Here is a 22,009-nt window from a genome sequence, read left to right as displayed (position 1 = left end):
ACCGGGGATGGGGGAGGCAATGGGGCAACGGCGGTCTCTGGCTGGGGAGGTGCATGGGGGGGGTGCGGAGCAGCGCGGTGCGGTGGGGGGGGGTGCGGTGCGGTGGTGGCGGTGCAGGGGACGGGGCATTATCGGATTATCGGCAAGGTAATTGCCGATACCGATAACATCCAAAATTGTGAATATCGGACGATAATATTGGCCAAACCGATAATCGGTCGATCCCTACTCTGTATACACTGGAATGATGCAATAAACCTTAACTTTTTTTGCACCTACTTTTGTGTGCTGCTGTTATCCGGATTCATCTATTACAAAAATATATCATTTTTTTTTTTTACTTTATAAGGTTGTGTTCATACGTACAGTAGCATGCGCATAGTTTTCTGCTCATCATTTTATGTTCATGAATTCACAGCTTCTTATATGCTATTTCAAATTGTCATCAATTATGCAAAGCATACCTAACATGTGAGTTCAACATATGGTTACGTTCTTACTAAAAAGGTTCTGCTATATTTTTTTGCTGCATATTTTTGCCCATTGAGGTTAAATGGGCACTGTCAGATCCAAAATATTTTGATATGTTGTAAAGCATGTATAAACAATAGGTTTTGAAATTGCTTTCATTAGAAAATGTTCAGCATTTCATACTGAGAAAGCCAGTCAAACAACTGCCTCCCCTGCCTGCTTGGACACATACTAGTCCTGCTGTGTCCATGCATCATCACCTATGTCATGGACACACTTCCTTGATTGACAGCTGTGAGCGCAGGGCTCCTCCCACTGTCAGCTTGTGTCCCGCTACTGTCAGTGAGGATATGCTGGGAGTTGTAGTTTTGCTAATGCTAGGGGAGATGTGAGCAGACAGCATACTAGGGGAGGGGCGGAGACCTGCACAGTGAGGCCACGCCCCCTCCCTTTGAGAGGAATTCAGACTAGTGAGCTAAATTAAAAGTGTAATAAAACAAATAAAGCTGCTAGGCACATAAAAATTAGATGTACATGGTCAGGATTAGGTACTGAGTGATATATTAAAAAATATGTTTTTTTGTTGGATCTGACAGGTATGCTTTAATTTAAATGTATGTTTAAAAACAGTTCGTCTAGCACTGCAATTAATTAGCCAAAGCTAGCGTATGTGGCAGCATACGTTTGTTAGCTGGAAGTCCCAGGGGAAGGGGGGGTGCTCATAGTGCACAAATCGCTTCCAAAAATCGGTATGTAAAGAAATTGTAAGGCAAGCACTCACCACTCTTCCAGTTGTATTTTCTTAATGCTTTATTCAAGTGATTCATATGACAAGGGGCATAAAGTGCAGCAACAAGCAGCGGGTGGCACCGCCATAGGAGCTTTTCAACCGGTTTAATTTAAAAAGTAGCTTCACCAAGTATTCAGCAAAAATATGCAGCAGATCCTATATGTGTGATCCAGAACGTGTGAATGTACCCTATGTGTACGTTCACATTTACGTATTTTTTGATGCATATCAGCTTTTCCATATTTTACTACCTATTGAAGTCAATAGGTAGCAAAACTATGCAGAGGAAGATCTGCACCAGCAATTTAGCACATGTGAATGTACCCTTACAGTGGTTTACCTGCATAAACTCAATTTGTAACATAATCCCTTATAACAATATATTTTTATGTTCATGTTGGATATCTTGGTATTATTATTGTTATAATTCTTGTCTCAGAGTCATGCTTTGTCTTTACTATATTCCTTTATTAGCTCCCAGACGTCTTCAAATTCCAAGCAGCCTTTGTTCTTATCAGACTGCAGACAGAGATAAGGAGTTTACTCGGCTCCAAAACCACCATATTTCAGCCTGTAGTGTGTGATTTTGATATCCCAATATGATCTCCCATCCTCATATCCCATATAGATCTGCCAACCTGTAATACGAAATATTGGATGACAGAGGCTTTGGTATTATTCATATTTCTAGTACTTTTTATAAACCATTCCGCCATATATCCATATATATCCAAATATCCATATATATATATATATATATATATATATATATATATCTCAAGTAATATTTATTATAACTGACTAGACTTTTTACCCAGTTTTATAGAATTCATATTCAACCACAATCACGCCAGGATCTAAATATTAACGCAAGTGATGCCATAACTGATGACAACTTGTCATCAGTTGTAAGATATCCATCGTCAAATGTTAGGGGACAACGGACAGGACAACATATAAAGAGGTCTTCCACTCTATGGTGTCCTCTGGCATGTTCAACCAACTACCCTCAAAATTGAGATGGGTTCAGTTCTAGCATGAGTTTACCTCCGGGTCACGCCAGAGACAAACTGTGTTGTACGCCGCAGATATGTGAACACAGCCCTAATTTTCTTGCTTCATTCATAAATCAATGCTGCCTAATACTGGACATTACTAAGTGTGTGTTCAGATATGTATGGCATATGGCCTAGGTGTGCTCATTCTAGATCTGGACACAACTGAGGCCACAATGGATGACAACTTGTCATCATTTGTATGGCATCCTGCGTCCATTGTGTCATGAAGTCATACAGGTGAATGTAGTTAGATGTTTTTCCCTTGTCTATTGCTCTCTTACATGTCCAATCATCCTGTGACACAATTGATATGCTTTATGATTGTGTAAGGCATATAAAAAATATATGGGATAAATTATTGCATCATTTTCCATCATTCATCAGTGCGTTCATCAGGCAAACTATTCAGTGCTGGACATCTGATACTGGTGAGCTAAGCCTAAATCTCCCAAACAGTCCACCATATTGACCACATAGAGCAGTTGTCCTCACTTGTGTAGCATCCTTTATCTATTGTTTCTGCATGACGGACAGAATAACTCAACATGCTGCCTTCCCCTGTGCGTATTTTCCAGCACGTGTCCAACCATCTTGCATCAGAAATTAAATGCTGAATGGTTTTAAATAGAGATGAGCAAACTTACAGTGATTCGATTCATCACAAACTTCTCGGCTCGGCAGTTGCTCACTTTAGTCTGCATAAATCAGTTCAGCTTTCACGTGCTCCGATGGGCTGGAGACTCTCTTCTAGGACTGTATCCACCTTTTCCAGCCCACTGGAGCACCTGAAAGCTGGACTAATTTATGCAGGAAAAGTCATCAACTGCCGAGCCGAGAAGTTTGTGACAAATTGAATTACTGTAAGTTCGTTCATCTCTAGTTTTAAACTGTCCCATTTTTATGTGCAAAATTAAGGAATCACTTTATGTAGGGCAAAAAAGTATTTTAATGCAACATCTTGTGTTATACGTGCATTTTCTACTACTCTATAGCCACATATTTGTTTTCCTACTATTAACTTATCAACCAGTAATTTTATTATAAAACATTGTTATGTAACAGTAATAATTTATTTCTATTTTTTTTCCAGTTTGTAATTTTTTAGCATGCCATCTTGCATCATAAGGAGTTGCGCTAGTAAGCGGCGTAAGGGTGACAAATCCATTAGTATGCACAGTTTCCCATGGGATATTGCTCGCATCAGACATTGGCTTGTCAACAGTGGTCAATTTAACGACAACTTAGAAGAGATGGTACAGAAAGTATATAATGGAAAATTAACCGACAACTTTAGAATGTGTTCTCTACATTTCGAAACTCATTCTTACACATATGAGGAGGATAGGCGGAGACTGAGGCCTAATGCAGAACCTACTATATTTCCACTAAGATCTTCTACATCGTCCACATCAAGTGGTTTGGTGCCATCTACAACTGCAACTGTTACCTTCTCCACTGTGCAAGCAACTGGACATTTGTTGACATGTTCTACTCCAACAACAACCGTTGTAACTTATACATGTGCTTCGTCAATGTCTACTAATGTTACCCTTATCTCCACTGCTGCATCCACATGCTCAACCACGGTTGAATCAATGCACTGCACGGCTCTTCTGTCAACATCTGCAAGCAGCTCTGCACCTCTAGAACATGTTCAGAGGTCATCTTCCTCATTAGGATCGCAACTAGAAATTACTACAGACCCCTCAGAACCAACTGTGGAGTCTGGATCAACAGGACCGTCTTCCCTTGATATTCAACCGGAAATTCATGATGCATCCTTGAAAAGAGTTGCAGATGACAGACAATTCCAGACACCCAACAAAAGGAAAAAGAAATGCAGTATTACAACTAGAGATTTTGCAACAAATACAGCGCCCTTAATGTATCGCAGTCCTAAATCAAGAAAGTCAATCGCTAGAAAAAAGAAAACACCAACAAGTACATCACGCAAAATTATCACAAAACAGGAACTTTCACAGGCAATACATGTTGTTTTAATCCGGGATCAAAGTCAAGAAAGACCAACAGATGTTGGGACTGTTCAGATTTCAGAAACTCAACAAGTGGATATTCCTCAAGAATCTGAGACAGTGTCTAACATACAGTCTGTTGATATAGCTAGTGTCCAACCTGAAACTCCTGATTTGGAAGAAATAACAACTGCTACACACATTTCTTCATTTCAACCCATGATGTCAACACCATCAAAAACATTCTCTGTGCCTACAACAAAATCCAATAAATTCCTAAAAGAACATAACTATTTTAAGGAATTTATTGAAGAAGATTATTTCTTCCCATTGGATTTTGATATTCAACCACCACCTACTCAACCCTCTACAAGTGTGATTCCAGAGTTGGCTAAAAACTTGGCAGAAATTTCACCAATTAAGCCAAGAGATGAAGAAGACAATCCTGTGGAAATAGAAGATGCCGAAACCACTATATCAACTTTCATTAATATTGAGGACACGTCATTTCATGCTACTGATTGTGAGGAAGAGCCAGAGGATTCCTCAATTTCTAGTAGTGATGATGATGAGGAGAACCTCTCATCAGATAAATTTGAAGACCTATTCGACATAAACGAGGACATTGTGAGAGATATAAAATTTATCATATTCGAATCATGCTTCAAAAAACTCATAAGCATGATCCCTTGTTCAGTAAAAACAAAATGTAAGGGTCGTTTAACACACTACAAGAAATACTTTCAAGGTAGCATGTTCTCACTAATAGTGAAGTGTTCTCAAGGACATGTACGTCAGATATGGAAGTCCCAACCTACTGTCAATAACACACCTTCAGGAAATCTCTTGTTGTCCGCAGCCACAGTACTCAGTGGAAACAGTTTTATGAAAATTGACAGTTTATGTAAAATTTTTAATTTGAAAAGTATTTCAAAATCTAACTTTCTTACATATCAAAATCAATACATTTATCCAGGGATTAATCTATCATGGAAAATGGAACAAGAAAAACTTCTCGCAGACATTGGGAGGGCTCCTCTTTACCTTACAGGAGATGGACAAAATGACTGTCCTGGATTTTCTGCGAAATATTGTACCTATACACTCATGGACGCTGATTCAAAGAAGATTTGCGCTTTTCATGTGCAACAGTTAGAACCTAACACAACTTCCGTAGGACTAGAAAAAATAGCTTTCAGGAAAACATTACAGCAGTTGCTTGATAAAGATCTTGAGATATCTACAATAGCTACTGATCGACACGTATCCATCAGGAAGATTTTACGTGAGGAATTTCCATACATTGACCACGAATTCGATGTGTGGCATTTTGCCAAATCTGTCGGAAATAAATTAGCAGCAGGGGCCAAAAATAAAAATACACAAGTGCTACACTCGTGGATCCAGCCAGTGAAGAACCATCTATGGTGGTGCTCACGTACATGTGACAGAGACCCTGAACTCCTGGTTGAGAAATGGGAATCAGTTGTCCAACATGTTGCTAATGAACATTCATGGGAGGAAAACTCCAAATACTCTCAATGTCATCATCCACCACTCACCAAGCAGCAGTTAGAAAATAACAAATGGCTAACTCCTGGTTTACCGTCACATAACCATTTGGCTAAAGTTTGTCTCAATCCTGTGATTTTAAAGGACATTAGACAACTTTCAAATTTTTGCCATACAGGAGAGTTAGAGATATACCATAGTTTAGGTCTGAAATATCGCCCAAAAAGAATACACTATTTTATTGACTCAATGATCGCAAGAACTGAACTAGCTGCCTTGGACCACAACAGGAATGTTGGTCGTATTCAAGCTACTGTCAGGAAAGCTACAGCCATAAGTGAACCTAAAGGCACTCTACACAATTCTTTTGTGTATTCCAAAGCACGTCGAGCATGGATGGTCAAGGCAATCTATGAATCAACGTCTCAGGAATTTATGGTAGAAGTGTTGGACAATGTGCTGAAAGTACTTATGGACCCAACCATTTCAGACTGGAATTCACAAAGAGAAAGATATACAAGCAACTGTACCAAGACCAGACACCTCTATGCTACTGGTATGAGTACTAGTCCAGATTTACCTAAATCAATAGCAATATAAAATTTAGTTTGGAGATTTCATTTTATCTTCTGTTTTTTTTTTTTTTGCTTTTTTTATTATTGGTTGTTATACATACAAACTGTAGCTATAACTTATGTTTGTGTTATTTTTTTCCTGATTTATACCGGTTTTTATGCACTTTAATAAAATTTTTACTTATTGTTATTTATTCTGTTCACATTATTACATGGATACCAAACTATATGTTATTTTAAAAAGCATTAAAAAAAAATATACAACAAATTTAGTTGGGAACATTTTTTTATTCCCAAAAAGTATTATTAACAAATGGCATACATACATAAAATAAAAAGTTCTTAAATGAAAACAAAATAAATAATAATCTTTGTCTAACATTTTTTTTAAATTTTAAAGTGCAATAATAATTATTAAAGGAAATCTGTCACCAGTGCCACCTGCACTAACCTGTTGGTCCCAACATGTTGTGCAGGTGACACTGATGACAATGGTACTCACCTTGTCCCGGTCCGGCAGAGGAACCTCCTGTAATCCTCTTCACTGTTTGAGAATTAAGGGATCATTCCTGATCTGAGTGCACACCTTTTTTTCTGGTTGTCACTGATCCTCATGTTCATGTAATTTTTTATCATGTTTTTATGATTATGTTTGCTTAATAAAATTTGTGATTTTACTGGCTAATTCATTGTTTGGTGCTACTTATTGATAGGATATAGTATTTAGCGTGGTATGTACCAAACGCATAACACTTTTCCTTATTGAAAAGCCACTTTTGGTCATACTTCTTTTTTTTTTTTTTTTCATATTGGAAATAAGTCTCTCAGAACCTTTCTTTTCATTTGAAAAATGTTAAGAGTTTTTCCTGTTTATTTTGAGTTTATTTTCCTTTCTTTAAATTATGCTTGTGGTCGGATTCTTATATGTACCGTAAGTAGGGTACCATTTGCATGAATAATTAGGCCTGGGGTGTGCCTGGCCGGCCGTGATGGGTATCCTATAGAAAGGGGGCAAAAAATACATCAGTTAGGTAATGCATGAATTAATGGTTAAGCATAACCTACATCATATGAACACGAAATAGACAAAATGCTCCCGTTAACAGCCAGAGGTTGGAACATGTCAGTGGAACAGAGCGATAAAAGTGCCCTAACTTACTTTACATCTAAGTGCTAACTGACAAAGAGAAGCCCCTACCCAGAAGCTGGCTCAGCTGTTATGGAGCCGAAACCAAGAAGGAATTCTGGATATACCACTTGGCACTACTGGACGCATAGCGCCTACCAGAATGGTACTACCAGAGTGCTCATGGATAAAGGTAACCCAAGTGACAGAGATAGGAAATGTTGAAGAATTGCTGGATAGACAGAAGGTACAATGAGTCGGTTAGATTGAGAAGTGGCCAAAATGTAAGTAGGTATTTAGATAGGTAATGCCAGGAGAGAAAAAATTTCCCATGCTACACATATAAGTATTCCTATTGAACCATGCCATACATAAGTGACAACAACAGAAAGACCTGCATAGACAAAACATAAAAGAATATAACGTACTTAACCTGAGGTTTCGTGTACTAGTAAGGCAGTATCCTCATACTTGCAGGTATAAAGAAGATAATTACTGCTACGCCCTGAGGCTTATCGCAAAAGAAAATATACATGACCAGCAGGTTACAAAGACCAATACGGGCAAATATACCAACAGGTACACGTTTGACAAGACAAACATACAACAAAAGGCCCAGAAGCTACATCCACACCAAAGAACTTAACACTAAGATGTGTACAACTAAGACCACAGTCAGAGGCATAGTAACAAACATAAGAGGAAGATAGAGATGACGACAACATGAGGCTCGTGGACTGACGGTGCAATCTGCCTCAGACAGAATCGTATGTAACGCAGAAACGGAAACAATATGAGGATCGTTGATAGTCAAGCAATCTGCCTCTAACAGAGGCGTATGTGACGTACAAAAACAAAAGCCAAAAAGAGGCTCGTGGATTGACGATACAATCTGCCCCAAACAAGAACGTTTGTAATGTACAAAGGAATAACAACAATATGAAGACTCAAGGATTGTCGGGCAGCCTATCTCTCACGGGAGCATGTGACGTATGAAAGCATGTAAAGTGACAACTTAAAGCTTACCTGGAATGGCAAGGTCAAACTGACTGTAACAAGGTGTATAAAATGACCATAAAGGAAACTATAAAGATGAGGTTTTACGGATTGACGACAGCAATCAGCCTCCAACCACACCGAACGTATAGGGCTAAGAGGTAAAACGACCTGGTCATACCTGCTTGGGTATCCTAGGAATGTTGCCAACTATAGTGATGTTTACCATACCTGACCTGCCTACAAGAACAACGTGACGCTATAACAGCCTAATATGCCGGACTTTAGCACATGAAAACGTGAGTGTAATACTATGACCACAGCCTAAAATACTTGACTAGCGTACATAACTTAACCCCTTAAGGACACATGACGTTCTCATACGTCTCCATTTCCGAGTCCTTAAGGACACATGACGTATGAGAACGTCATGTGTTTTACCGGCCCCCTGCAACCATCTGGAGCGGAGCCGGTCCCCGATGCCTGCTGAAATCGTTCAGCAGGCATCGGGGCATATCGCCCAGGGGGGTCATTATGACCCCCCATGTCGGCGATGGCCGCAGATCGCTGGACAATTCAGTCCAGCGATCTGCGGCGGATTCCGGGTCAATCGGGTCTCCAGTGACCCGGTGACCCGGAATTATTGGCTGATCGGGGCCGTCAGAGACGGCCCCGATCAGCCAGAGCCAGCAGGGCGCCTGCTGCGGGTGTCACTCCCGCAACCCGCTCCACCCCTCTTCCGGAGGACGTGAGCGGGTGCGGGACATGCACCCCGGGTGCTGGGGACCCCGATCCCCGCGCCCCTGTTGGGATCGGGGCCCCAGGAGCAGCGGCGGCGGCGGAGACGACGAGGGACTGACCTGTGCGGCTGGATCGTTGGAGGTGAGGGACAGCCTCCTGCTGTTGCTTAGCAACAGCTCCCAGCATGCAAAAAGGGCATGCTGGGAGCTGTAGTTATGCAACAGCAGGAGGCAGACCACCACAACTCCCAGCATGCCCTTATGGGCATGCTGGGACTTGTAGTTTTGCAACAGCTGGAGGCACATTCTTTCTATGGAAAAGTGTACCTTCAGCTGTTGTGTAATTACAACTCCCAGCTTGCACAATCAGCTAAAGTGCATGCTGGGAGTTGTAGTGGTGCATCTGGTGGTTGCATAACTACAACTCCCAGCATGCCCGTTGGCTGTCGGTGACTGCTGAGAGTTGTAGTTTTGCAACAGCTGAAGGCACACTGAGTTAAGTAGCAAACCAGTGTGTCTCCAGCTGTTGCATAACTACAATCCCCAGCATCCCCAGCCAAAGTAGTATGCCTCCAGCTGTTGCATAACTACAACACCCAGCATGCCCTTCCGCTGTCCGTACATGCTGGGGGTTGTAGCTTTTGCAACAGCTGAAGGCACACTGGTTGCAAAACACTGAGTTTGTTACCAAACTCGGTGTTTCACAACCAGTGTGCCTCCAGCTGTTGCAAAACTACAACTCCCAGCATGCACTGATAGACCGTACATGCTGGGAGTTGTAGTTTTGCAACAGCTGGATGTTCCCCCCCCCAATGTGAACGTACAGGGTACACTCACATGGGCGGAGGATTACAGTAAGTATCCGGCTGCAAGTTTGAGGTGCGGCAAAATTTCTGCCGCAGCTCAAACTGCCAGTGAGAAACTACTGTGAACCCCCGCCCGTGCGACTGTACCCTAAAAACACTACACTACACTAACACACAATAAAATAAAAAACACTACATATACACATACCCCTACACAGCCCCCCTCCCCTCCCCAATAAAAATGAAAAACGTCTGGTACGCCACTGTTTCCAAAACGGAGCCTCCAGCGGTTGCAAAACTACAACTCCCAGCATGCACTGATAGACCGTACATGCTGGGAGTTGTAGTTTTGCAACAGCTGGATGTTCCCCCCCCCCCCAATGTGAACGTACAGGGTACACTCACATGGGCGGAGGATTACAGTAAGTATCCGGCTGCAAGTTTGAGCTGCGTCAAATTTTCTGCCGTAGCTCAAACTGCCAGCGAGAAACTACTGTGAACCCCCGCCCGTGCGACTGTACCCTAAAAACACTACACAACACTAACACAAAATAAAATAAAAAGTAAAAAACACTACATATACACATACCCCTATACAACCCCCCTCCCCAATAAAAATGAAAAACGTCTGGTACGCCACTGTTTCCAAAACGGAGCCTCCAGCTGTTGCAAAACAACTACTCCCAGTATTGCCAGATAGCCGTTGACTGTCCAGGCATGCTGGGACTTTTACAACAGCTGGAGGCACCCTGTTTGGGAATCACTGGCATAGAATACCCCTATGTCCACCCCTATGCAAGTCCCTAATTTAGGCCTCAAATGCGCATGGCGCTCTCACTTTGGAGCCCTGTCGTATTTCAAGGCAACAGTTTAGGGCCACATATGGGGTATCGCCGTACTCGGGAGAAATTGGGCTTCAAATTTTCTGCTATTACCCTTTTAAAAAATGAAAAATTTTTGGGAAAACAAGCATTTTAGGTAAAAAAAATATATATTTTTTTACATATGCAAAAGTCGTGAAACACCTGTAGGGTATTAAGGTTCAAATTACCCCTTGTTACGTTCCCCGAGGGGTCTAGTTTCCAAAATGGTATGCCATGTGGGGTTTTTTTTTGCTGTCCTGGCACCATAGGGGCTTCCTAAATGCGTCATGCCCCCAGAGCAAAATTCGCTTTCAAAAAGCCAAATGTGACTCCTTCTCTTCTGAGACCTGTAGTGCGCCAGCAGAGCACTTTTCACACCCATATGGGGTGTTTTCTGAATCGGGAGAAATTGGGCTTCAAATTTTGGGGGGTATTTTCTGCTATTACCCTTTTTAAAATTGTAAAAATTTTGGGAAACCAAGCATTTTAGGTAAAAAAATATATATATTTTTTTACATATGCAAAAGTCGTGAAACACCTGTAGGGTATTAAGGTTCACATTACCTCTTGTTACGTTCCCCGAGGGGTCTAGTTTCCAAAATGGTATGCCATGTGTTTTTTTTTGCTGTTCTGGCACCATAGGGGCTTCCTAAATGCGGCATGCCCCCAGAGCAAAATTTGCTTTCAAAAAGCCAAATGTTACCCCTTCTCTTCTGAGACCTGTAGTGCGCCAGCAGAGCACTTTTCACCCCCATATGGGGTGTTTTCTGAATCGGGAGAAATTGGGCTTCAAATTTTGGGGGGTATTTTCCGCTATTACCCTTTTTAAAAATGTAAACATTTTGGGAAAACAAGCATTTTAGGTAAAAAAAAATTTTTTTTTTTTACATATGCAAAAGTCGTGAAACACCTGTAGGGCATTAAGGTTCACGTTACCCCTTGTTACGTTCCCCGAGGGGTCTAGTTTCCAAAATGGTATGCCATGTGTTTTTTTTTTGCTGTTCTGGCACCATAGGGGCTTCCTAAATGCGGCATGCCCCCAGAGCAAAATTTGCTTTCAAAAAGCCAAATGTGACTCCTTCTCTTCTGAGACCTGTAGTGCACCAGCAGAGCACTTTTCACCCCCATGCGAGGTGTTTTCTGTATCGGGAGAAATTGGGCTTCAAATTTTGGGGGGTATTTTCTGCTATTACCCTTTTTAAAAATTTAAAATTTTGGGGAAACCAAGCATTTTAGGTAAAAAAAATATATATTTTTTTTACATATGCAAAAGTCGTGAATCACCTGTGGGGTATTAAGGTTCACTTTACCCCTTGTTACGTTCCCTGAGGGGTCTAGTTTCCAAAATGGTATGCCATGTGTTTTTTTTTGCTGTCCTGGCACCATAGGGGCTTCCTAAATGCGGCATGCCCCCCAAAAACCATTTGTCGCTCCTTCCCTTCTGAGCCCTCTACTGCGCCCGCTGAACAATTAACATAGACATATGAGGTATGTGCTTACTCGAGAGAAATTGGGTTTCAAATACAAGTAAAAATTTTCTCCTTTTTATCCCTTGCAAAAATTCAAAAATTGGGTCTACAAGAACATGCGAGTGTAAAAAATGAAGATTGTGAATTTTCTCCTTCACTTTGCTGCTATTCCTGTGAAACACCTAAAGGGTTAATACACTTACTGAATGACATTGTGAATACTTTCGGGGGTGCAGTTTTTATAATGGGGTCTTTTATGGGGTATTTCTAATATGAAGACCCTTCAAATCCACTTCAAAACTGAACTGGTCCCTGAAAAATAGTGAGTTTGAAAATTTTGTGAAAAATTTCAAAATTGCTACTGAACTTTGAAGCCCTCTGGTGTCTTCCAAAAGTAAAAACTCATAAATTTTATGATGCAAACATAAAGTAGACATATTGTATATGTGAACCCCAAAAAAATATAATTTGAATATCTATTTTCCTTACAAGCAGAGAGCTTCAAAGTTAGAAAAATGCAAAATTTTCATTTTTTTCATCAAATTTGGGGATTTTTCACCAAGAAAGGATGCAAGTTACCATAAAATTTTACCGCTAAGTTAAAGTAGAATATGTCACGAAAAAACATTCTCAGAATGATAACTAAAAGTATTACAGAGTTATTAATGTTTAAAGTGACAGTGGTCAGAATTGCAAAAAACGCTCCGGTCCTTAAGGTATAAAATGGCCTGGTCCTTAAGGGGTTAAGCATAAAGTGACAGAGCTGAAACCAAAGAATGGGACAATAAACTATGGAACGTACACTGTAAGGAACTGTTTGCGTAATACCCTGTAGGGAAATGTAAGTATATCACACTGTAGGTGATCGTACGTATGCCACACTGTATGGTACGGTATGTATGTCACACTGCAAGGAACTGTATGCATAGTGCCCTGTAGGGAACAGTATTTATGTCACTCTACGTAACCATACGTGTTGTATGTGACACTGTAGGGAACCATATGTATGTCCCACTATAGGGAACCGTTAACGTTGAAGCTTGGTATATCACTTGAAGTAACGTAAACACAGTATAACATAAGCGATCTGCCTCTAACAGGGGCGTATGTAACGTACAAAAACAAGTGACGACAAGAGGCTCATGGATTGATGATACAATCTGCCCCAAATTAGAATGTTTGTAATGTACAAAGAAATGACAACAATATGAAGGCTCGAGGATTGTCGCGCAGCCTCTCTCTCACGGGAGCGTGTGATGTACAAAAGGCATGTAAGTGAGGACTTAAAGCTTACCTGGAATGGTGAGATCAAACTGGCTGTAACAAGGCGTGTGTAAAGACAAGAAAGGAAACTATAAAGATGAGGCTATACAGATTAACAGCAAGCAGCCTCCAACCACACCGAACATAAAGAGCTAAGAGGTAAAACAACCTAGCGTACATGACATAAGCATAACATGACAGAGCTGAACCAAAAAAATGGGACAGTATGAAACATAAACTGTAAGGAACGGTATGCGTATTACCCTGTAGGGAAATGTATGTATGTCACACTGTATGGAACCGTACGTATGTCACACTGTAAGAAACTGTATGCATAGTACCCTGTATGGAACGGTATGTATGTCACACTGTAGGGAACCGTATGCATAGTACCCTGTAGGGAACAGTATGTATGTGATACTCTAGGGAATCATTAACGTGGAAGCATGGTATATCGCTTCAAGTAATGTAAGCACCGTAAAACATGTCCGGAAACATCAAGGCGCTGTATTTGAGCTTATAGTAATGTAGGCCCTGAACGACATTAATGTTCAACATAACAGCTAATTAACCACTAATACACAGTATATATAAGCCACAGTAACAAACACAAATTTCCAGCAGTAGTAACATAGGCACAGATGTCAGCTAAAATAATGTTAAATGCCAAGTATATCTGCAACAGTAACATGAGCCCCAAGTAACATTAATGTACCGCATATCAGTTATTAACACTACCACAAAGCATATAGTTACTAGTTATGTAATGCAAATTATCAGCTACAGTAACATAAGCACCGTATGACCACTATAGGGACAAAATGCACCACACCACAGCTATGGAATGTAACACAGTATAGGCTATATTAACACAAAGCCCAGTATATCAACTATATATCAACAAGCACAGTACATACGCTATGGTATCAACACCTGGTACCGAATATCGACATAATAACGTGAATCACGGTATCAGCTCAGGTAACGCATGCCATGGGAACTAATGTAGCATAAATGTCATAGTCACGTATGCACTATGTGACAGCTCCAGAAAGGTATACATAATTTTATGCGTAATGTACCTGCTATAGGAATATTTGCTTAGTGTGAACGTTAGGGGGTAAAATGACTCATGTTCAATGAGAAACATAAGAGTAACATGACAGTGCTGAACATGAAAAAACGTGACCATAAGCCATGGAAACAATACAGTAAGAAACATATGTGGGTCATATGGAAGGAAGATGTACATGTTAAACTGCTAGGGAAGCATATGCACGTACACTGAGTAGGAACCTGAGTAATGCTGTGTTGAACACAAGCGTGGTATACTGTGTGGGACATAAGCATGGAACACTATGTAGAAGGTAAGCGTGGTATTCTGTGTGACATAGCATGGAACACTATGTGGAAGGTAAGCGTGGTATACTCTGTGGTGGACATAAGCATGGAACACTATGTAGAAGGTAAGCGTGGTATACTGTGTGGACATAAGCACAGAATTCTATGTAGAAGGTAAGGGTGGTATACTGTGTGGACATAAGCACAGAACTCTGTGTGGAAGGTAAGCGTGGTATACTGTGTGGACATAAGCACAGAACTCTATGTGGAAGGTAAGGGTGGTATACTGTGTGGACATAAGCGCAGAACTCTATGTGGAAGGTAAGCGTGATATACTGTGTGGACATAAGCTCAGAACTCTATGTGGAAGGTAAGCGTGATATACTGTGTGGACATAAGCATGGAACACTATGTAGAAGGTAAGCGTGGTATACTGTGTGGTGGACATAAGCACAGAACTCTATGTGGAAGGTAAGGGTGGTATACTGTGTGGACATAAGCACAGAACTCTATGTGGAAGGTAAGGGTGGTATACTGTGTGGACATAAGCGCAGAACTCTATGTGGAAGGTAAGCGTGATATACTGTGTGGACATAAGCTCAGAACTCTATGTGGAAGGTAAGCGTGATATACTGTGTGGACATAAGCATGGAACACTATGTAGAAGGTAAGCGTGGTATACTGTATGAGACATAAGCATAGAACACTATGTGGGAGGTAAGCATGGTATTCTGTGTGACATAGCATGGAACACTATGTGGAAGGTAAGCGTGGTATACTGTGTGGACATAAGTGCAGAACTCTATGTGGAAGGTAAGGGTGGTATACTGTGTGGACATAAGCGCAGAACTCTATGTGGAAGGTAAGGGTGGTATACTGTGTGGACATAAGTGCAGAACTCTATGTGGAAGGTAAGCGTGATATACTGTGTGGGCATAAGCATGGAACACTATGTAGAAGGTAAGCGTGGTATACTGTATGAGACATAAGCATAGAACACTATGTGGGAGGTAAGCGTGGTATACTGTGTGGACATAAGCGCAGAACTCTATGTGGAAGGTAAGCATGGTATACTGTGTGGTGGACATAAGCACAGAATTCTATGTAGAAGGTAAGCGTGGTATACTGTGTGGACATAAGCATAGAACACTATGTGGGAGGTAAGCGTGGTATACTGTGTGGACATAAGCGCAGAACTCTATGTGGAAGGGAAGGGTGGTATACTGTGTGGACATAAGCATAGAACTCTATGTGGAAGGTAAGCGTGGTATACTGTGTGGACATAAGCATGGAACACTATGTAGAAGGTAAGCGTGGTATACTGTATGAGACATAAGCATGGAACACTGTGGGAGGTAAGCATGGTATTCTGTGTGACATAGCATGGAACACTATGTGGAAGGTAAGCATGGTATACTGTATACTTGACCTTCAACATGAACAATGTATACAGGAGCAGTACCACATCAGACACATGCCTGCACACATATAACGTTACCACAGTAGATATATTCCTGTATACAGGGACAGCTTATGTAAGTTACATAACCGGATAACATGGACTGCACAACAAGAAATGTTTATCAATCACCTTCCTGAAGAACGTTACCCCTGGCAACCTTACAAGGCCCCCGGGGATGCCCCTCAGTAAATTGCAAGGTGGCGCTCAGCAACTTCTTCTCACGCACCGCTCCGCAATGTTCATATGACTGTGTGTGCGCACGTAACTAATATGCAGTGTACCCAAAGCAGGACTTGTGCACAGATGCCGCTCTGCAACACTCACATGCCGCATGTATGCCAGTAACCATGGCGCCGAGTAAACAAAGGGGGCTCGTGCACATGTACAGTGGGGATCCCAGGTAAAAATTTGTATTAATGTGCATAAAGAAGCCAAAGAAAGATGGAAAAATCTCCAAAAGGCATCAAATTACAGATTAGACATTCTTATAATATGTCAACAAAAGTTAGATTTTATTTCCATCATTTACACTTTCAATTCTTGTTTGAGGTATCTTTGCCCATTCTTCCTTACAAAAGTCTTCCAGTTCTTTGAGATTTCTGGGCTGTCTGTCACGCACTGCGCTTTTAAGGTCTATCCATAGATTTTCAATTATGTTGAGGTCAGGAGATTGTGAAGGCCATGGCAAAACCTTCAGTTTATGCCTCTTGATGTAATCCCCTGTGGATTTTGAGTTGTGTTTAGGATCATTATCCATTTGTAGAAGCCATCCTCTCTTTAACTTCAGCTTTTTCACAGATGGCATCACGTTAGCATCCAAAATTTGCTGAAATTTTATTGAATCCATTTTTCCTTCTACTCGTGAGATGTTCCCTGTGCCACTGGCTGCAATACAACCCCAAAGCATGATTGATCCACCCCCATGCTTAACAGGTGGACAGAGGTTCTTTTAATTAAATTCTGTTCCCCTTCTCCAAACGTACCTTTGCTCATTCCGGCCAAAAAGTTCAATTTCAACCTCATCGGTCCACAGAACTTGTTTCCAAAATGCATCAGGCTTGTCTATATGTTCATTTGCAAAGTTCAAATGCTGATTTTTGTGGTGAGGATGTAGAAGAGGTTTTCTTCTGATGACTCTTCCATGAAGACAATATTTGTACAAGTATCTCTTTATAGTGGAATAGTGTACCACAACTCCAGTGTCTGCCAGATCTTTCTGGAGGGATTGTGCAGTCAAACGTGGGGTTTGAATTGTTTTTCTCACAATCCTGTGAGCTGTTCTGTCTGATATTTTTCTTGGTCTTCCAGATCTTGCTTTAATTTCCACTGTTCCTGATGACTGCCATTTCTTAATTACATTCCAAACAGAGGATATTGACATCTGAAAATGTTTTGCCATCTTCTTATAGCTTTCTCCAGCTTTGTGAGCGTCAACTATTTTCAGTTTCAGATTTCTAGACAACTGCTTAGAAGAACCCATGGTGCTGATTGTTGGGGCAAGGTCAGATGAGTCTGGGCATTTAAAACCTTTGAGATTGAAATCACCCGGTCTTACCAGATGATGATTGAGAACAATCCATGACACTGGCAGGTCTTAGCTTTGCAAAGGGGGAAGCGCATTGTATAAATTCTGCAGGGTGCCCAAACTTTTGCAGACGCCATTTTTTAGTTTTCTGTTATTTTGAAAGTGTAAATGATGGAAATAAAATCTAACTTTTGTTAACATATATTAAGAATGTCTAATCTGTAATTTGATGCCTTTTGGAGATTTTTCCATCTTTCCTTGGCTTCTTTATGTACATTAATACAAATTTTTACCTGGGGTGCCCAAACTTTTGGTCCCCACTGTAATACCTAGCTAGCCGCTCGCCGCATGGCTTCCTGGGCTGCCGAGCCCCCGAAGTGAACGTCCGTACCTGCTGTAGTGACAAACGTAACCATGGCGCAGGCAAGCTGCACTCTTACCTGACCCCTGTACCTGATGGAGGGGGAATGTAGGAACCGGAAGTGACCACTGGCCTAGACAGGACACCAATCAGAATGACGCCTTGCATGCTGCCGATAGCACCTGTGTGGATGAGGTGGTATATAAGGACCAGACTCCTCCCACAAATTAGGTTAACGGTTTCAGCTAACCTCCACTTTGCACCCCACCCCTCATCATCATCACTTTGCACCCCCCCCTCCCCTCATCATCGTCACTTTGCATGCCCTCCCCTCATCATCATCACTTTGCACCTCCATCATCATCACTTTGCACCCCCCCTCATCATCATCACTTTGCACCTCCCCTCATCATCGTCAATTTGCACGCCCTCCCCCATCATCATCACTTTGCACCCCCCCATCATCATCACTTTGCACCCCCCCATCATCATCACTTTGCACCCCCCCATCATCATCACTTTGCACCCCCCCTCATCATCACTTTGCACCCCCATCATCATCACTTTGCACCCCCCTCATCATCATCACTTTGCACTCCCCCTCATCATCATCATCACTTTGCATCCCCCCTCATCATCATTTCGCACCCCCCATCATCACTTTGCACCCCCTCATCATCACTTTGCACCCCCCCTCATCATCACTTTGCACCCCCCATCATCATCATCACTTTGCACCCCCCATCATCATCACTTTGCACCCCCTCATCATCATCACTTTGCACCCCCATCATCATCATCACTTTGAACCCCTCCCCCCTCATCATCACTTTTCACCTCCTTCCCTCATCATCATCACTTTGCACCATCATCATCATCCTTTTGCACCCCCCTCATCATCACTTTGCACTCCCCCTCATCATCATCACTTGCACCCCCTCCCCTCATCATCACTTTGACCCCATCATCACCACTTTGCTCCCCCCATCATTTTCACTTTGCACCCCCCATCATCACTTTGCACCCCCCTCATCATCATCACTTTGCACCCCTTCCCCTCATCATCATCACTTTGCACCCCTTCCTCTTATCATCACTTTGCACCCCTCCACCCTCATCATCACTTTGCACCCCTCCTCCCTCATCATCACTTTGCACCATCCCTCATCATCATCATCACTTTGCACCCCTCCTCCCTCATCACTTTGCACCCCCCCTCATCATCACTTTGCACCCCCCTCATCATCATCACTTTTCACCCCCCCCCCCTCCCTCATCATCACTTTGCACCCCCCCATCATCATCACTTTGCAAACCCCCCCATCCCCCCTCCCGTCACCGTGCCTCCCCTGCTCTGCCAGAATGGTTAAAAAAACAAAAACGTTTACTCTGCTATTTCCCACGCATGGATCTCCTGGGCAGCACAGGCTGGCTGCATTCTTCTCCCGCTACAGTGCAGGTGCCGATGAGTGACACCATCGGCACCTGCAGAGTTCACAGGTCTCCTCTCATTGAAGCCGCAGGTCCTGTGGCTCACACTGAGAGGAGGCTTAAGCTGTGTGTGCGTGTCCTGGATCCCCACTAGCGGAGTGAGTGCCTCTCTGCCAGGAGCCAGCCCCACGTGCCACTCAAAAGCACCCAGTGTGCCAGGGGTTGCCGACCCCTGATCTAGAGGAATGGTCAGAACTCTGGACACCGATATTTAATGTGGATAAGTGCAAGATAATGGGGGTAATAACCCTCGGGCAGAATATAGAATATGTGATACAGTCCTGACCTCAGTGTCTGGGGAAAGGGATTTAGGGGTCATTATCTCAGAAGACTTAGGCCGTGTTCACACGATGTAAATTCCACAAATCTGCTTGAATTCTGCATCCTCATTGCTTCGGTGCAGAATTCTGCGGATGGTAAAAAGATGTAGAATTTGTGTGGAATCTGTGCGGAAATGTTCACGTAGATTCTGCATCTTTTCTTGCACTGCACTGCTGAGGTACTACTACAAATCTCATCATGGAACACACTTGTTTTCATGATAGGAGTAGTAGGTTCCTGTGGGCGGCTGGGGAGACTACTGCAGCGATAGTACTACTACTCCCATCATGGAACAAAGTCTGTTCCATGTTGGAAGTAGTAGTACAGGGGCTGAGGGATTGATTGCATCGGGTTTCACTTGTGAAACGGGGAACAGGTGGCATGTCAGCCTTACCAATCACCAGCGATGTATTTTTTACTGTACAACCAGGGAAATACAACATGTGTTTGATTAAACCAAGAATATGGATGTACAGGAGCTTTCGAGGGCTAATGCGTGTTATTTGTCTGCTCTTTTCTTGTGCTGTTAGCTTACAACCGGTAGATATACTGTGTGTGTGCTTAAACCCTATAAATGTCAGTAAGGCGTTTTAGATGTCTCTGCTGTATTTAAAGTAATTTAAATATGTATTGCTATCATACAGGTCAGCCCACAGCTTTGTTCAGTTGTACTGTGCCTGGAAAAAGGCTGGCTGGGATTTGTAGTGCACGATGAGGCTTCTGCAGGAATGGACGGGAGGTCCCTGAGATGAACCCACAGATGAAGGCCGTCTCCTATTGCCTGGGAGCTGATTGACACATAAACCAGCAAATCATTCAAAACGCCATGTGTTCTTTATCCCTCATGTTGTTCTCCTACATATTACTTGGGACACGCAAGCTGAATCTGAAGTGTTCAAAAATTCAGCAAAATTGGGGTTAAATCCGGGTTCCGGGGCTCGGCTCCCTCATCCCTAGTGGTGAGTTACTGCATTCTGTCACGATTCGGCTTCCAGGTAGTGGATCCTCTGTGCCAGAGAGGGATTGGCGTGGACCGTGCTAGTGGACCGGTTCTAAGCCACTACTGGTTTTCACCAGAGCCCGCCGCAAAGCGGGATGGTCTTGCTGCGGCGGTAGTGACCAGGTCGTATCCACTAGCAACGGCTCACCTCTCTGGCTGCTGAAGATAGGCGCGGTACAAGGGAGTAGGCAGAAGCAAGGTCAGACGTAGCAGAAGGTCGGGGGCAGGCGGCAAGGTTCGTAGTCAGGATGGGTAGCAGAAGTTCAGGTACACAGGCTTTGGACACACTAAACGCTTTCACTGGCACAAGGCAACAAGATCCGGCAAGGGAGTGCAAGGGAGGAGACTAGATAAAGGCAGGGAGCAGGTGGGAGCCAATTAAGCTAATTGGGCCAGGCACCAATCATTGGTGCACTGGCCCTTTAAGTCTCAGAGAGCTGGCGCGCGCGCGCCCTAGAGAGCGGAGCCGCGCGCGCCAGCACATGACAGCAGGGGACCGGGACGGGTAAGTGACCTGGGATGCGATTCGCGAGCGGGCGCGTCCCGCTGTGCGAATCGCATCCCCAACGGCCAGAACAGTGCAGCGCTCCCGGTCAGCGGGACTGACCGGGGCGCTGCAGGGAGAAAGACGCCGTGAGCGCTCCGGGGAGGAGCGGGGACCCGGAGCGCTAGGCGTAACAGTACCCCCCCCCTTAGGTCTCCCCTTCTCTTTGTCCGGTAACTGCCTCCCCTGGGATGAGGACACCGGGAAAGAATGGAGGGTTTCCTCAACGGCAGGCAGTACAGCAGGAGTGGGAATGGGGAGGGAGGGCAGAGGGCGAGGCCTGGCACGGGGCAGTGTGACACCAGGACGGGGGCCATGGGGA

General features: G+C 43.0%; 1 protein-coding gene across 1 annotated transcript in view; it reads left to right on the top strand.

The window, feature by feature from the left end:
* LOC130297504 (uncharacterized) overlaps window positions 1–21,041 on the top strand; it is a 43,499-nt gene extending 22,458 nt beyond the window's left edge. The window contains exons 2-3 of the mRNA XM_056550048.1: window positions 3,410–6,360; window positions 20,788–21,041. Of these exons, the coding sequence (XP_056406023.1) occupies window positions 3,426–6,360; window positions 20,788–20,858 (3,006 nt within the window). The 5' untranslated portion in view covers window positions 3,410–3,425 and the 3' untranslated portion in view covers window positions 20,859–21,041. The remainder of the gene's footprint in view (window positions 1–3,409; window positions 6,361–20,787) is intronic.
* Window positions 21,042–22,009: the final 968 nt, after the last annotated feature.

This window comes from Hyla sarda, chromosome 1, assembly GCF_029499605.1.
Source record: "Hyla sarda isolate aHylSar1 chromosome 1, aHylSar1.hap1, whole genome shotgun sequence".
Lineage (NCBI taxonomy): Eukaryota > Metazoa > Chordata > Amphibia > Anura > Hylidae > Hyla > Hyla sarda.
This window is presented reverse-complemented; position numbering and strand designations above follow the sequence as displayed.